The sequence below is a fragment of the Ostrea edulis genome, chromosome 9, assembly GCF_947568905.1.
Source record: "Ostrea edulis chromosome 9, xbOstEdul1.1, whole genome shotgun sequence".
Classification (NCBI taxonomy): Eukaryota; Metazoa; Mollusca; class Bivalvia; order Ostreida; family Ostreidae; genus Ostrea; species Ostrea edulis.
Window position 1 is genome coordinate 50,388,507 of NC_079172.1, and position 18,835 is coordinate 50,407,341.

The 18,835-nt window shown below is 34.2% G+C and overlaps 1 protein-coding gene across 2 annotated transcripts; it reads right to left on the minus strand.

The window, feature by feature from the left end:
* Positions 1 to 1,841: 1,841 nt before the first annotated feature.
* On the minus strand, positions 1,842 to 18,789 carry LOC125659117 (pre-mRNA-splicing factor SLU7-like). 2 transcript variants are annotated; one of them, XM_048890671.2, is made up of 14 exons: positions 18,633 to 18,789; positions 15,529 to 15,712; positions 14,940 to 15,090; positions 14,514 to 14,594; positions 14,043 to 14,210; positions 13,550 to 13,606; positions 11,947 to 12,069; positions 11,414 to 11,511; positions 9,464 to 9,531; positions 8,244 to 8,440; positions 6,653 to 6,757; positions 6,186 to 6,374; positions 3,802 to 3,948; positions 1,842 to 3,563 (listed from the first exon to the last, which is right to left on the minus strand). In XM_048890671.2, the coding sequence occupies exons 2-14, from the start codon at positions 15,693 to 15,695 to the stop codon at positions 3,390 to 3,392; spliced, it is 1,725 nt and encodes a 574-aa protein (XP_048746628.1). In that variant the 5' UTR covers positions 15,696 to 15,712; positions 18,633 to 18,789; the 3' UTR covers positions 1,842 to 3,389. The 2 variants fall into 2 exon arrangements, with proteins under 2 accessions (XP_048746628.1, XP_056005473.1); XM_056149498.1 differs by having other exon boundaries at positions 18,625 to 18,785.
* Positions 18,790 to 18,835: the final 46 nt, after the last annotated feature.

Genomic DNA, 18,835 nt, shown 5'->3' on the forward strand with positions numbered 1-18,835 from the left:
AAGAGAAGTTTCATATTGCACTCATCTCATGATGAATGCATGTTATGACAAAATAATTTGTTAATTTGAACACTTCCTGCAAGAAATCTGTAGATCTATTTTTAGATCTTTAAATCTGGCTTGAACATAAATGTCCAAACAAACTGGAGGCTATCCTAAATATAGATTGTTAAAGATTGTTAAATGAGCAGTAGCTTTTTTTTTTTTTAGAATACTTTTACCAATTTTCATTGCATCTTCTTTCTTATATGAAATTTCTGTTCTCTGCCTCATCCTGGTCCCAAAGTTCAAACAAATCTGACAAAGAGCAGACACTCAGTCGGTAACCTTTTAGAGCTCATCGAACTGAAAACGAATGAGCTTTTCCGATTAATTTGTGTATTGTTTATTGTGGGCATCAGTGTCAACGTTTTACCAAATGTTGCTCAAAGCATCCTTTAGGATTCAAGTTTGTTCAAATATAGAACCATGTCTTTTTTCAAGAGAAAATAGTTAGGAAATATTGTGGAAATGGGGTGGGCTTCTCTTGAACACTAGATCTAGAATTACATAGCTCACACCAAGACATCATCTTATAACATGGATTCAAGTTTTTTCAAAATGATGGCTCCATGGGAAACCACTTTTCTCAGGAACAGCAACCTTAGACAGCTGAAATTTAATATGTGGTCAATCTCAGTATAGATACAAATTTAGTTTCACTGTCATCACGGTTGACTTATTCAACAAAAATTTTACAACTGGTTTATTGAACTTCTTTAATTCTTATACTTTGTTTCGTCTGTAGTCCTGTGTATTCTTTTTATTGTCAATGCTCCATATAATTGTGATCAAGTTCAACTTTTGTCATGTGCAAGACTGAGCTTGTAGATACTCTATGGGCCACATCTTTTGTTTGATTTGATACTTCACATGTAGCTTTGTTATTAAGAGAGGAAGAATCCTATTAATTGAGGGGTCAAAATGGGACTCCATAGAAAAATCTTGTAGACACTCATTGCAAGGCCATATGCCTTGTCTTGTGCAGCTCTAGTTTAGTATTTTTTACCTTCATATGTAAATGAAACAAGCACTTTGTATAAATATTGCCTAGCATTCCCAACTAACCCCAAGCCCACGGGTCATTACACGAACACAGGTCATCACATTAACAATCACATGAACACAGGTCATCATACGAACACAGGTCATCACACCAACAGGTCATCACATGAACAAACACAGGTCATCACACGAACATGATTCATCACACAAACACAGGTAATTACATGAACACGGGTCATCACACGAACACAGGTCATCACATGAACAATCACACGAACACGGGTCATCATACGAACACGGGTCATCACACCAACAGGTCATCACATGAACAAACACAGGTCATCACACGAACACGGGTCATCACATGAACAATCACATGAACACAGGTCATCACACAAACACAGGTCATCATACGAACACGGGTCATTACACGAACACGGGTCATTACACGAACACGGGTCATCATATGAATAATCACACGAACACAGGTCATCACATGAACAATCACACGAACACGGGTCATCACACCAACAATCATATGAACAATCACACGAACAGTCCCGTTACTGTATCCCCTCTCAAAATGAATGGCGAGGGAATACTGAAAACTTTTTTGTACCACGTAACTAATCTCGGGTACATTTGACATGAGCATCCTTGGGTAAATGTGAACCAATGTTCAAATGAAGGGCAACTAATGCTTCTCGAGGTTTTATGATGAATTGAAACGCAACTTGATCTCAGTGGACATGGCATTGGTAAATGTATGGGAATATATAACATAAGATAAATCAGGATAAATCTTGAAACCATTTACTGGCAGAGATTGATAATTTATAAGCTTAATATTACAATCATTATATTAGGTACACTTCAGAAATAGCTTTCTATTTTGAAAATGTATACCAGGGTATGAACTACAGTGTTACCACTTTATGAAAAGTACGCCGCCACGACATGTTGCATTTCATACCCTCGTGTATTTTCAAAAACGAAATTCATTTTCTTACGTTTACATTCTACTTTCATTGCTGTCAGAATTCTCAGCTGTTAGGATAGAAATATATTTATTTAATAATTCCGTATTCATTTCCACATGGCTTTCCCATTGCTGCACATCCATCAGGAAATGCCCATTATTACAATTTGTAAGAAAACATCAAAGGCAAAATCATTGGAAATGTAGATATTGTACAATACACAGATATTCCTTCTGACATACCAACCTTCACTTCCTATATTCATTTAACAAGAGGTCAATGAGCCACAACACTTCCCGGTACCTTACTCATACAGATCACAGGATGCTTAAACTGAAAAGCTTCAAACATCGTGGCTAAACAATTTTCACAAACCTTGTGGCTCTTGAGAAAATTTTCAAAAATAATTCTTGCATGAGACTTTAAATCTCTCCCTGCCCTTTACCTTTTTGTCAAAATATGGTGCAGCTTTAGTTCAAATTTTGGTCATGGGAGCCTCAACAAGGGTTCTTAAGATTATATATAAGAAAACAAGCAATAAAAGTTTGTCTGTATTTTTGGAAATACTTTCAATAGCATTAAAACTACAATATAGAAAAACAATATTTAAGCATAACCCTACACATACACGAGATCTGTCAGAATGTTTAAGACAGCCACAAAGTCATTCTAAACAGAGTTGGAATAGTGTACAAGCATTCTGAAACATTTTTATACAACTTGTAGCTGCATAATGGCAGGTTTTAAACAACATGACTATTGAAGGTGAGTCGGGTGTGTTGTGACCATAGACCTTTCTCATTGATATAAATAAATTTAGAGAAATCATTTCCTATCAAACTGTAGTAAAATAAAGAAAATGCACACCCAAAATATGAAATACTCATGCATGGAAATGATACAATGAATAGGTTGGTAACAAAGACTGTCAGTAAGTTTAAAACCTTTTAACAATTTCCACCAATCTCTGTTGTCACTGACATCTTACAACTAGAGAGTGGTTGTCTAGGGTTACAGGAAGTAAAAGACTGTCAATAGTTATACAATTGATCTGTGTATCAAACAAAGCTGGGTTGAAATAAAAGCCTGAGGATCAGGTGTCCTTATGAGGTGAGTTTTTTTTATGTGAAGTGTGACATTGGGTCCTCAGTCCTCCTCTGTGTCCTTATGAGGTGAGTTTTTTTATGTGAAGTGTGACATTGGGTCCTCAGTCCTCCTCTGTGTCCTTATGAGGTGAGTTTTTTTATGTGAAGTGTGACATTGGGTCCTTAGTCCTCCTCTGTGTCCTTATGAGGTGAGTTTTTTTATGTGAAGTGTGACATTGGGTCCTCAGTTCTCCTCTGTGTCCTTATGAGGTGAGTTTTTTTATGTGAAGTGTGACATTGGGTCCTCAGTCCTCCTCTGTTTTAACCTCCAGGCTTCCATCTCCTCCTCGGTAGGTGCCACATTTTCATACATACTGTTGTAGGGTCGCTTGCGCTCGTCCAGAGATAGTAGGTGATTTGCTCGCTTCTGGTGCTCTTCTTCTTTTATTAGTGCCTGAAAAACCAATGTAACATTATTAAAAACAAACGAAAGGATTTTACCAATAAAACCCATGTGTATGTATATCAAATTCCGAAATAAGGTCACCATGACCTACTTTTGGTTCAGGACACAAACATTTATTGCATCTACAAATTTCATGTTCCCAGGTCCAATAGAATGATCCAGTGGAAACACTAATGCAAGAATTTGTTTTTCTGAGAAAATTCTTATTACCTTATTACAAACTTACCTCTCTCAGTTTCCTCTCTTTAACCTTCTCTTCGTCCTCAGATTCTGAGTCACTACTACTGCTACTTTTGCTTTTCTTTTTGTGTTTCCTCTTCTTCTTCTTCTTTTTCTTCTTTTTCTTTTCACTTGAAAGTTTTTCTTGATATTCCTGTAATAAAAGGAAAATGTTCAGTGAGCATCATTTCAAATCTCAAAGACTCTGATCATGCTAATGATAAAAATTCTGCAGATTTTCACAGCCAAACTCTGACACAGATGAACCTCGGTATCTCGAACATCGATATCTCGAATACCATGGATATGTTCAGGTTAGTTGGAAATCCCAATTATATTTTCTTTATGTAGTTTCACCTCGATATCTCGAACCCTCATCAATCTCGACGTTTTTTCTTGGCCCCATTGAGTCTGAGATGACGAGGTTTGACTGTACATAAAATTTTAATGATATTTCTGAACATGATTCTGAAATCATATACCTAAAACTTCATAAAGAACCCTGAAACCAGAAACTATTACATGGAAACTCAATCCACTATATTTTGTTTAATTGTATTTAATAGTGTAAGGCCTGATTAAAATCAATTTCCCTTAGGGAACATTATTTATAAAGTTTTGATTTTTTTTTTAATGAGAGGGATATCTATTTACCCTAACAAAAAAGTAGAATTACAAGGCTACTTCATTAAATGTACACTGTACTTGGCTTGAATATACATGTACATGTATCATTCAGAATACCAGTGGATCTTTTAACAAGATTTCCATGAGCCACATCATTCAGCTGAGTAGTAGCATCTTCCAACTGGAAACCTTTAAATCTCCATCATGACTTAACTATGGGTCCAGGAAATTGCTTCAACTAAGATTATTGGTGGCTCTAAAGAGAGCTTTTATAGAAATTTCCATCCATTTCTTCATCAAAACTCGGGAATCTATGTAATGGTTGTCCAATTGCCCGTAGCAAGTGAAATCTCGTTTCTAGCAAATAAAACTCCAGACATACATGCCTGATTGTGCAAGTGAACATCTAAGTTAGAAATTAAAATGACATCTTACAAATTCAATTCTTTATTCTATAATTTCATCATATGTTTGTGCTTTGGAAAATCCATGGTAGCATTTCCACCTAAGTGATTAAGTCATACCAAATATAATCGGCCCTCCCACACACGACTTATCCTAACCATGGCTTCATAACATTATTAAGACTGAAGAAGCATGGTTTCTCTCTTTCATCTTTGTGTATGTATATTAGAAGAAAAATCAGACTGAAAATAACAACAAACATTAAACTTACGAAATAGGTAGTATTCAGTCACATATTTTTCTCTGATAAGTTTTGAGTAATATTCATTTTCTAAAGTTTACGAATTTTGGGTAACCTGTATATTTGACATTTACAGTTTGAATTCACTTGCCCTTGAAAATTAACGTCTATCCCAGAAAGATTTATACCCTGCTGTTACAGCAGGGGATAAATCTTTCTGGGATAGACGTTAATTGTATTTAATAGTGTAAGGCCTGATTAAAATGATCTAACACTGGGGAATTCTATTTAGAAATTTTTTTACAACTGACTCATTTTTGACACTATACTGTAACTTTCATATAGTCTCATTGCTTTTACAAGGTCATTGTTATTGGACGAAGTCAAATGGAAAGGAAATTCTGATATTCCCTGTGAGCATATGTTACCCAATTTAATTGACACATGTAGGGACACTGTCTTGTGAGTATGTGGTAAACAATTTCACTGTTACATGTAGGAATACTGTCTTGTGAGTATGTGGTAAACAATTTCACTGTCACATGTAGTAATATTGTCTTGTGAGTATGTGGTAAACAATATCACTGTCACATGTAGTAATATTGTCTTGTAAGCATGTGGTAAACAATTTCAGTGACACATGTAGGGACAATCGGATCACGTGCTCACCCTTTTCCATAAACAGTAAGAAGACTTTGACGTGGATTGGCGAAGGGTTACATCAAATTGATGCATTTCTTCGCTGGAAGCGTGCCTGTGGATGAGGTTAAAAGGCCAAAACCGAAACCCTGTGGTAAACAATTTCCCTGTCACATGTAGGGACACTCTTGTGAGTATGTGGTAAACAATTTCACTGTCACACGTAGGAATACTGTCTTGTGAGTATGTGGTAAACAATTTCATTGTCACATGTAGGAATACTGTCTTGTGAGTATGTGGTAAACAATTTTAAACACACATAGGGATACTTTCTTTTGAGCATGTGGTAAACAATTTCACTGTCACATGTAGGGATACTGTCTTGCGCAAATGTCACTGGAGAGAACAATGAAAGTTCTGCTTTATATTAGACCCCTACCTGTATAGGTGAAGATAATGAACAGTAATCAATCTCGTACCTGTAACAGTGATTTGGGGGGTTCCTCCTCTTCCTCCTCTCTCTCCTCCTCGCCATTCGTTATTGATGGGATGATGTCTGTGCTAGAGGCCTCTATACCCGCTACTCCTGTGCAATAGGACTCCTTCACTAAGTTGTGGCAACATTTATAGCCCCACCGACCATGTTTCCAATAGGAGCCCCAAACAGACTGAATTCAAATAATTATTTAACACATCGTTATCTTCATTATCATGACAAGTTTAAATTAATGAAACATGCAAAGCTTTCGAAATGGTAATAAGTTTTAAATCAATTGAAATATACCAGCCGATATACACCCTAAATTTCTTGTATGAAAGCAATATTAATTTGCCCGAAAATTGGTTGGAAATAATATCATTGTTTGTCAAACAAGAATGCATTTCAAAGTCCACAATTGACCTAAAATTTCCCCATTTTATTATACTTTATTTAACATGTTCTCACTGTGTGGTTATTTATGTACACATCCTCTTCATACTTAGATCTGACCACTGGTTTTTCATTCCCTTTAATTACGGAGCCATGTCGGGAATATTCCACATAATCTTCCTACAAAACAAGACACATTACAAGTTACTTAATGTACAGATATGTAATACTCCAAGCTAATCACATTACAAGTTACTTAATGTACAGATATGTAATACTCCAAGCTAATCACATTACAAGTTACTTAATGTACAGATATGTAATACTCCAAGCTAATCACAATACAAGTTACTTAATGTACAGATATGTAATACTCCAAGCTAATCACAATACAAGTTACTTAATGTACAGATATGTAATACTCCAAGCTAATCACATTACAAGTTACTTAATGTACAGATATGTAATACTCCAAGCTAATCACATTACAAGTTACTTAATGTACAGATATGTAATACTCCAAGCTAATCACAATACAAGTTACTTAATGTACAGATATGTAATACTCCAAGCTAATCACAATACAAGTTACTTAATGTACAGATATGTAATACTCCAAGCTAATCACATTACAAGTTACTTAATGTACAGATATGTAATACTCCAAGCTAATCACAATACAAGTTACTTAATGTACAGATATGTAATACTCCAAGCTAATCACATTACAAGTTACTTAATGTACATATATGTAATACTCCAAGCTAATCACAATACAAGTTACTTAATGTACAGATATGTAATACTCCAAGCTAATCACATTACAAGTTACTTAATGTACAGATATGTAATACTCCAAGCTAATCTGATATAAAAATCTCCATTTGATCCTCCCACTGAAATTCAATACCTTTATCAGCAGGTTTGATAATCTAAAAACATTTTTCAAAACGCTGGGTTAAACCTTAAAATGAATGATTTTTCACATAGAGGTGTGAAAAGACAAAATATCTACTTCTCATCAATTAGTTTTGTCTTGTGTCAACACAATACAAATACTCTTTAGTGATTAATTTCATTCATTTTCTCTAACACCAGAAATCACTTTCATAAATTTACAATTTCAATTTGGAGCTGGTTTGGAACAAATCAATCTCCAAAGTAGACTTTAAACTTTATTGTAAAACCTTCAAACAAAATGAAAAGCTGTGTACCAATATTTAGTTCAAAGACAGAGCCAGTGCTTGCAGTTGATTTGAATTTTTCTAGATGCTGTGCATCTGCATTTGAATGTGCCAAGCTTAACATGGCCAATGCAAACCACACAAATTTTAAACATGTCACTCTTTTCTTTGAGGGCATATTAATCCAAAAGCCTAAGTTTGCCTTAGAAAGATCATAAAGTTCATGATAAGTAATTTCAAATAAAAGATTCACAATGCACCAAAATTTTGGGGTGACTGTTTGTATCATAACCCCAATTGAAGCTTTGTAATTTTAATTGATCACACGTTTTTCACTGTAAACAATTTAGTTCTCACAATCTTGCAATTTTGATTGCATGTATTTTTCAAAATTTGCGATGTGTAACAGGTCTGTGCAAGAGAATTTTAATGTGACACTGAAAAGGGTTTGTGAACGAGAGAATGGAAACAAGAAAACGTACTGTCTGTGCCAGTAACAGCTGTTTGGGTGGAGCTTGTAAGTGTTCCTCTCCTCCATACTTGTCCAGAATACTATCTTTAGCACTAGATTTAAAGTCCTCTTTCCTCTTCCGTACTTCCTTTGACAGTAATTCCAATTTGGTTGGATCTGCTTGCAAGTGGACATCAGTTCCATGTTCATATGCTTCCCAGGCAAAAACTGGAATGGTGAATAAATATGGATTACAGTTCACAAATCCAATGGGATATGAGAGTTCACTGGTCTCCCTAAATGAAAGACCTGAATCATCTCGAGATGTGCAGCATGTTTCTTACAATTTAATTCTGCATTTGATTGATACAGATTTTGAATCATATATTAGTATTACCGTATAAGTATAACCATTAACTAGAATAATCTTACCATGATGAGGTTTAAAAGTAACATTCTTTTTGATACTGACTGATGACATTTATGTACACGAAATACTTGTACCACTATAATAATAATGTTAAAGCAACTCTAAAACATACTGTATACAAATAATCCTGTCATATATCTGATAAATAATCAAACATTAGCGAACTGCTAAAGGACTGCATGTCAGAAATTTAATTACATGGCTTTTGATATGATGAATATCTATGGCCAGTTGTATGTGAGGGGGTATTCCCTGTGTTTGTTGACAGTACACTTTTAAACAATGATTGATGTCTGGTTTTCAGGGGTGGCCAGCATTATGAGAATTTTTGTATAAGAAATACATAAAACTTTTGTGGAGACTAAAAATCAGCTGATTTCAAGGGTTACTGGTTTCAGAGATTCCAAGACACTAGTAATTATCTCTCAACAGATATAGTACACAATTACTGACATTTTTAGGTCAATGTAATGCTTTCGCTACCTGAGAAGTATTCTGGGCTCAGTGAATATTGTATTTCAAGGGTAGCTAAAGCATCGTATTGACCGAGAAAATGTCAACAACTGTTTTATTATATGATTAAATAATTCAGAGCATCAAAACCGGCTAGTAGAGCTTACAAATTGATACTTTGTATGCCATCTTTGTTTACAGCTGAAGTGCAAGATCTATTCCAAAGTGACTATTTGAGACAAAAGTTTTCATCTGACAAACATAAAATACAATTGTAATAATTAATTACTGTATGTCAATATGGGAATTCCAGATTAATTAATTACATAGTGGTCTTCTAGAATCTGTATTCTTTTACTAAGGTTTACCTTGCTTTGTCGCAAATTTATGTGCGTCTCCTGAGAATCTGACAAAGTTGTCTCCAGCATACTTTTGTCTGTAAAATTAAATAACATCCAAAATCAGGAGAATCTTTTTAAAAGAGTTCCTTTAAAACTTTACAAAAATAACAGCTACAAATTCAAAGAAAATACAATTACAAAAGGTAATCAATGTACTACTTTATAATATTACATGTACTAAAAGCTACTACATGTCAACCCAATAATAAATTTGGTCTTTGACAGAAAATGTCTTATAAAGAGCACTGCTACAACATGATACATCTGTTAAGAAGTGTACCTTGAAACAACAGTCTGAATGCTAGCTACTACATGTACTTGTGAATTTTAAAAACAATAGAGGGAGCATTGTTACACCACAACCTACATTTGTACACTGTATACAGTGGGAAATATGTCACTGGGCAAATCCAAGAGACTGGGCAAAACTGTTTTCTCATTTAAATTTTTTTTAAAAACAAATGTGTCTGGGCAAATTTAAAACAGGGACCCAGACAAAACTATCTGCGCGTGTAGAAGGACAAAAATAACACAGGGCAAAAATAGCACGGCAAAAATAACACAGGGCAAAAATAACCCTGTAGTACACTAGACGAAATGATTTACTCAACTTAAGATTGATTAATTTCATCAATAAAGTATTCAACAAGGCACAAATTTAAAGCTGTATACATGATGTATTCTAGAATACATATGTCTTCAAGCTGATAAAAGTATAAAATTGATATGCAGGCCAATATCCTTTACTTTTGTATAAATGAGGGGCAATGATTAACTGACAAGTCAAACAAATGATGATAAAATATAAATGAGGGACAATGATTAACTCACAAGTTAGACAACTGATGATACAATATAATATTAGTGAGGTCAGAACCCCTACCCCAGGGATCATGAAATTTACAATTTTGGTAGAGGCCTTCCTGTTCTACATCACTAGACATTTAGTTTCTTTTACATGTGTGTGGTTTTTGAAAACTGGTCAATTTTGGGCAGTTTTTGCCCTGCCCTTAAGGCCCCAGGGGTGCAGGAATCCTGAAATTCAATTCATGTCCCCCTTGTTCCAAATATATTTCATACCAAATTTGAAAAGAATTGGAATGATAATTATCAAGAAGTTAAAAATGTCTATTGTTCACACATTTCATAACTGACCATTTTGGCCCCACTCTGATACCAAAACCCCTACCCTTGGGATCACCAAATTTAGAATTATGGTAAAGGACTACCTGTTCTTTCTAAATATCTATTTACTTTCAATTTAGTATCAATAGCACTAAAAAAGATAAGTGTTTTTCACATAAACACTATATAGTGTACAATATAAATGAGGGACAATGATTAACTGACAGGTCAGACAACTGATGATACAGAGGGACAATGATTAACTGACAGGTCAGACAACTGATGATACAGAGGGACAATGATTAACTGACAAGTCAGACAACTGATGATACAGAGGGACAATGATTAACTGACAGGTCAGACAACTGATGATACAGAGGGACAATGATTAACTGACAGGTCAGACAACTGATGATACAGAGGGACAATGATTAACTGACAAGTCAGACAACTGATGATACAGAGGGACAATGATTCACTGACAGGTCAGACAACTGATGATACAGAGGGACAATGATTAACTGACAGGTCAGACAACTGATGTTACAGAGGGACAATGATTAACTGACAGGTCAGACAACTGATGATACAGAGGGACAATGATTAACTGACAGGTCAGACAACTGATGTTACAGAGGGACAATGATTAACTGACAGGTCAGACAACTGATATTACAGAGGGACAATGATTAACTGACAGGTCAGACAACTGATGATACAGAGGGACAATGATTAACTGACAGGACAGACAACTGATGATACAATATAAATGGAATATATTTGTACACTTACTCCATCTCTATGTTTCCTGTGTTTTTGTACGGATTCTCCCTCATAGATCGGGTTTTGGGATCATAGAAAGCTGAATTAGGATCCAAGTTGTACAGGTACTGTAGGCAAAAGAAACACAGTCACATACTCTAGAAACACAGTCACATAAACATAGGCTAGAAACAGTCACATAAACATAGGCTAGAAACAATGTCACATAAACATAGGCTAGAAACACAGTCACATAAAAACATAGGCTAGAAACACAGTCACATAAACATAGGCTAGAAACACAGTCACAGAAACATTGGCAAGAAAAACAGTCACACATTCTTTGCTTTTATTATTGCAGCATATGTCTACTTTTTGGACGTTAAACTCAAAATCAGAATATTCTTAAATTACTCTGACAAACATAATTTAACTACTATATGTTTCACACTATATCAATAATATGGAATTGCCTTTTCTGCTCAATATATGAATGACTTACTTTGGTTGTGTGTTCTCTGATTAAAGCGAGATAAATATTTGAATGTGTATGCATGACTTACTTTGGCTGTGTCTTCTCTGATTCGAAGATTCCTGACTGTAATTCGCTGTTTTGTCTCAAATTTCTGACCAGGCATGTCTACATCATCTGCATATTTATCTTCATCTTCACTGTCACCTTGTGACTGTAAAAGTCAAGGACGAAATCATCGTTAACAACAAGAGGCCCATAGTCATAGCCCAAGTACCAGGGAAATATTCACCCAAATATAGGCCTTAGTCATAGTCCAAGTACCAGGGAACTATTTACCTAAATATAGGCCTTAGTCATAGCCCAAGTACCAAGGAACTATTTACCCAAATATAGGCCTTAGTCATAGCCCAAGTACCAGGGAACTATTTACCTAAATATAGGCCTTAGCCATAGCCCAAGTACCAAGGAACTATTTACCCAAATATAGGCCTTAGTCATAGCCCAAGTACCAGGAAACTATTTACCCAAATATAGGCCTTAATTATATCCCAATTACCAGGGAACTATTTAATACCCAAATATAGGCCTTAGTCATAGTCCAATTACCAAGAAACTATTTTCCTAAATATAGGCCTTAGTCATAGTCCAAGTACCAGGGAACTATGTATCCAACTAACTAAAATCAATGACAGCAATATATTTGTGTTGTAAAAGTTTACTATATTACAAATTATTCATAATTGTATTGAGATAAATTAGACATGTCTTTCCTTTCAATATTTACAGGTACATCTTAATCTTTTAATCTTTATTTTGCAAAATATACCACTACTTTTTGTTCATCACATGAGCAATTCATAATCCAACAAGAAAAGTCAATGAATTTTGTTCCACTCCTCTGGGCCTTTTGTAGTGGGAGAATGTTTCAAATACTACTTCATGAATTATATGCATGTTAAATTGTAATCCAAGAATAATTCACACGTACATGTACATACAAGTGACTAGAGAAAACTTGAAATCCATAGGACAAACAATAAAACTTCGAAAGTTTGAGTTTTTTGAAAATCTGGAAATCAGTGCTTCTATCGAGCAACGTTAGGTTTTAATGTATAATATGATATAATAACTCTGTTTATACCAAGGGAGGATAATAAAATTTAGAATTTTGGCTCACAGAGTAATATTCACTGTACTTAGTGTTAAGATTTTATTGAATTCGTCTGATATATGAATAAAGAAATTAAATATTTTCCTTTGCATTTATCTATTTTGCTACTTCTGGGTTATTGTAGTTCATAGTAAACAGAGAATCTAATTCGTGACAAATAAAATTGTATTGTAAACATTTTGAAGGTGTCCAATTATAATACAGCATGAGAGGGGTGAGCTTCTCACTCCTAAAGTTCTCAATACAAACTGAAAAAGTAGTAATTCTAGGTGATTCCCCACACAAATCAGTAAAGCCATAAAGCATGATGTCAATTGTGTACAATTCCACTACACTAAATCAAACAAAGTAAAATAACGGTTAATCAAAACAGCATCAACCAGTAACTGAATAGTCATAATCTGAGAATTCTTTAATATTTATTCAAATTTGTATCTCAGCAGTTAAATCCTTGTACCAGTAATGGTGAAAGTGAAGGTGGGGGGGGGGGGGGGGGGGGGGGGGGGGGGAATAGACATACCTTTTCAGCAGATTCTTTTCCTTCCAAAAAGTTTGCTTCTTTTAACATTCGCTTTGCCTTAAAACAAAATTACATGTGCATTACTTACTGTATAACATTTCCCATAATAACCCAAACATGTTATATCTTGGACAGTACATTTTATTTATATAATGTTCAATCTACATTAATACTACTAATAATTTAGGCAACTTACCAAAATGACAAGGTTATCTATGTCAAATTTCCATAATAATTATGAGTTTAGACTTGTACATTTCCAACTAGACACAAACTCAGCAGATGCAGAAAGCAGACCCTAAGTTTACTTTGTGTTTGCTCTATCAAAATTTGGTTCTGCTTTGTTTTTGAAGTCTGCTATAGACCAAATTCAGCAGACCCAGTCATGTCTGTTTTGTGCAGTGTCAGATAGGAGATGAATAATAGTTTTTAGAAAAACTGACAGAAACATTGCAAATGACCTTTTAGAAATGCTCTTCCTATCCCCACTAACCTCCTCCAGACGACTGTATTCTTCATGGACCTTCCTCTGGTGATCTTCCACATCAACACCTGCTGCATGATCTCGTTTACCCTCATAATCAAAATTCAAAGTCGGGGTTATGTGCTCATCTGGAGCTATGTTGTCTCCTGTAAATTTTGCACCGACCTTCCTTGGCCTCTGAAAGACAAGAGTATCGCTCATGCTACAAAATATGGTCGTCTAATACATTCAGAAATCCAACAGTAATCAAAGAAAGATCAAATCCAAACAAAAAATTCTTTGGTTAAAAATGGTCTGGACAGTAGACACTTTCTCTAACATTAGAAAGTGTTGATAAAATCTTAGTTTTAAGATGGCTTTGTTGAATATCAAGATGAAAAATTTCTATCAAATAAAGTATAACTTGAGAAGAAGATTCATCTATATCTATGCAGTACAACAATATACTGTGTTAATATTATTACAGGTTAATTTCTTTACCTCTAAACAGTCTTTCTTTTTGTGAGTCATAGCTCCACAATTTTCACAAGCTCCTTTCCTGAATTTTGTTGCTATGGGACCCTATAATGTACAGTATGAATTTTACACAAAAATGCATGGAACATACCTTTCACGGCGTTTGAATTGTTGAGATGAGGGTATATCTTTTATTAAGAAATACTGTGGAATTATCATATTTCTCGGTTGTAGCACCTGAGAAATATGATAATTATTGTAAATTCTGTGGGTACCCCCATCCAATGAATTTAAAACCCCGGGAAAAAATACTTAGATGTGCATAAAATGTTTCAAATTGCATCCCCCTCCCTGAAAAATACAGTAAAATTTTCACAATCCTTAAAAACTGACTACCATAGAATTGAATGAATTTCAAAGAAAAGCTTTACAAAATGCAACAAATCTTACCTCCTTGAGACCTTTTTTGTACCATGTGTTTCTATCTTCATATGTTTTCAATTTATCTTCTTGTATTCTTTGATGCTTTAGTGTTGCATGTGTTGCTTGGTAATACCAAGGTGCCTGCATTATATACTGAGGAATATGGGGGTTGATTTCTCTGCAGAAAACAAATGTATAATATGATATGTTATATGATATTATGGAATATACTGTAACTGTATCAGTTTTAGTGTGAACGATATTTCGAGGAATTTAAGACTTTGCTTGTTTATCTTGGATTCGATTTAACGATTTTTGCAACTATACCAAACATTTTGCAATGTATTTGATTTAGTGAAAAGTCTCTTCCACTAAAAGAACTGATAAAATACACAACATGTGTATTTAATGCATTTAGCCAATTACAGTATCATATAATTTTTTTCATCATAAATTTTTGCATATTTTGACTTATCATATTTCTCAAACTTTGAGAAATTGATTTGAATTTAACTGATTTTATGATTCATCAAATTCAGAACAATGTAACAGTTCTGTATTTTTAACTTTTAGGTTAACTTTGTTATTTTTGGTGAAGAGCGTGGATGTTACTGACTTTCCCTCCTCATCAGTCATAGCTGGCGCTGTTCCAGCTTTCCTCATCTCCTCCAGTTCCTTCTGTTTACGCCAGTCCTCCCGCGACTTCTTCTTCGGTTCATCCTGTTCCTCCGATTTTGTCTTTTTGGCAACCACCGAGGGTGGTAAGTTGATTGAAAACGACATGATGCTAGGTAAGGATCCTATTTCAATAAGAATAGAGAGTATAAAATTTGAACATTAATATGAAATTCTTGTCATCATGAAATCTAAACTTACAACTTCCCCCTCCTTCAAACTGGGTCATAACAGAGTTGTTATTAATAGTATTGATATGTTGAATGGCAAATTTTTTTTTAATGAAAATCAAAAATCTATTTAGTTTTTGTATTAACTTATCAGATTAAAGAATCAATACCACAAGTTTTCAATTTAATTTCACTTACATGAAATTATGCATGATTTTTACAAAAACCCATCGTGAATATTTAATGTTATTATATTGACTTAATTTGATTACATATTGCATATACTAAATATCCATTAAAGCTATCCTGATAATGTACATGCAATACTGAGAAAACAAACAATATTTTTTAAATGTCTTCTGAGCAAGGTCATACACTAGATGAATTGAGACGATCATAGTGTGAGAATAAGCAGATGTTGTTACTGCTGCACGAATGTTACCAGTTTATTGCATTAAAGGGACTGACTCACGATTTTACCCAAAATTTTGTTTTTCACTTTCAATGATCAAAATCTACTGTCTAATGTGTTTGAAAGATTTTACATGAAAATTAAGGTTATACATCATCACAGAAGCTCATTTTAGAGAGTTTATTATTTGTTTTGTAAACAAAGATTGCGGTATGCTATTGTTTACAAAATTTCAAAAGAAATGGATATTGATCTAAGTATTATTATATCTTTCACATTTCAAGCATTTTTGGGGTGAAATGTGTCATCTAAAAGTTAAAATTTGTTACTATGCAAAATTAAGATGCATTATATTGCAAAATCAATATTTCACTTGTTTGTTTGTTTACATAAAAAGACTCGAGTCTTTGTTTACATAACACATATTCAAGGCTAAAATATTACTTTTATTCTTGCATTCAGAAGGTCAAAATTTTGGCTGTCAACATTAAATGAGCTATATTTCTAATGTTTAACATCAAAAATGAAAAATATTTTTATCAAAAATCGTGAACCAGTCCCTTTAATAATGATTCAAATATTTCTAGTGTAATAATCAACAAAATGCACAGACTTGTATCATTTTCTTTAATATTAAGATCAAACAAGGCCATGCACAGAATTTGCACAGCAATAACATGTGCATTTAATTCCACCCAATCTTATAAAAGAATCACAGAAAAATTCTGAGTGCATGACCTTGTGCAAGATCATTTTAAGTGTAAATTTGATATTCACAGTCCATGTGACATCATCATTATGACATTATGTAGTGCATCTACTTAAATCATTCGACATCTGTGTTAACCCTATCAAATAAAATAAAACAAAGACCACACAAAGTACAGGCTATACGAACGCAAGACCTGTGACATTAGCATATGAAACATTATTCTCTTTAGAGAAGTCGAGAGGCATAGCCTTCATCGACTTCTCTTCGCAAGCATTCATGTTTTGATTCTGGAAAACGTGTAAATGCCGGAGTCGGTGACGGTTTATACTTCGACCGACGTTTCGACTCTGATGTGCCTGGATTTACGCAATAGACAACTTGTTTTCAAACATTTAACAGTAATGCACAAAACTGTCACAAGGAAATCAAAACTTACTTGCTTTTAATCCATTTTCATCATGTCCCCTGTCCCGGGTTTACGTTAACTGGTCTTGGGAGCTGTCACAATAGGGGACCAGTTAAGAGAAAAGCAGGTAACTTGACGTAATCAGAGTTGTGATTCAAACTCGGGACAGGGGCATGTTAAAAATGGATTAAAAGCAAGTAAGTTTTGATTTCCTTGTGACAGTTTTGTGTAATTACTGTTAAATGTTTGAATGCAAGTTGTCTATTGCGTAAATCCAGACACACTTGAGTCGAAACGTCGGTCGAAGCATAAACCGTCACCAACTCCGGCATTTACACGTTTTCCAGAATCAAAACATGAATGCTTGCGAAGAGAAGTCGATGAAGGCTATGCCTCTCGACTTCTCTATAGAGAATAATGAAACATATATGTCTTATAGTGCTACAGACCTCCCCCTCATCATTCACTTCTTTTCAAAGTCAGGGTTACAGAAAAAACCAGAGTTTTGAGGGGAATAACTACTGTTTTCTAGTGTAACCTGGTTGCGACATTACTCTTGTAACCCTGATTCTGAGTAGTTGTATCTTTACTACAGTAACCTTGTATTCTAGTGTAACCTGATTACAAAATTGTCACTCTGGGAAAATGAGGGTTTAGCCAGATTGTGTCAAAACCCTGTGCTCCTTGGCCCATATCCATGTTATTAAATTAGAAAGAACTATGAATTACAAGACTATTTGAAATTTCCAATTGCGAAAGTAGTACGCTCTAGATTAACAAAACTAAGAATATCTGCCCACCCTTTAGAAATTGAAACTGGTAGATATTCAAAACCATGTATTCCAAAAGAATGTCGTTTTTGTCAGTTTTGTAAAACTACTGTTGAAGATGAGTTACATTTTTTATATGACTGCTTCATGTATAAAGATATAAGAAAGAAATATTACCCTTTGAACATCTACAATTCAGACGATGATATATCAAAGGAAAACCATTGTAAAGTACTATGCAATCCTGTCAATGTAGTTCATGCTAGAAGGTTTTGTGAATTTTTACATGAATGTTTTGAATTGCGCACCAAAAGTAGAGTGCTATAACTACATTTAATTTATGTAATATGCAATACTATATTGCATACATAGTCTAATATCACAGGTACATATCAAATATATACTTGTATTTACATATATGTAAATGAACTGTTAGTAATTAGTTTATTGCCATTATATATCTCATATTGTGTAACATGATTGTATGACAACATGCTTGGTGAATCAATAAATAATTGAATTGAATTGAAAGTTATAAATATTCCAGTATATGTGCATTCTGTATACCTATATACCTGTATCTTTCACACTCTTAAAAATCAGAATGTAAGATCCTGGTTCTGTTTAATTCATAAATCCTTTTTCTGTTATCTCACGTCGTTTTAAAGACGACATGTAATATTATTTTTGTTTTTCGAGACCGCTTATAGCATTGATAAACTATTTCCGCTCAAATTAATTTACAAAACGTAAAAAGAATATTTAAATTCACATACGT

Excerpts from the sequence above, each read along its gene's own strand:
- LOC125659117 (XM_048890671.2), bottom strand. The coding sequence starts at position 15,695 with ATGTCGTTTTCAATCAACTTACCACCCTCGGTGGTTGCCAAAAAGACA. Across the intron at positions 13,607-14,042 it reads AATACAGTCGTCTGGAGGAG|GCAAAGCGAATGTTAAAAGA; the intron begins GTTAGTGGGGAT and ends TTTTGTTTTAAG. Across the intron at positions 8,441-9,463 it reads TAAATTTGCGACAAAGCAAG|TTTTTGCCTGGGAAGCATAT; the intron begins GTAAACCTTAGT and ends TCACCATTCCAG.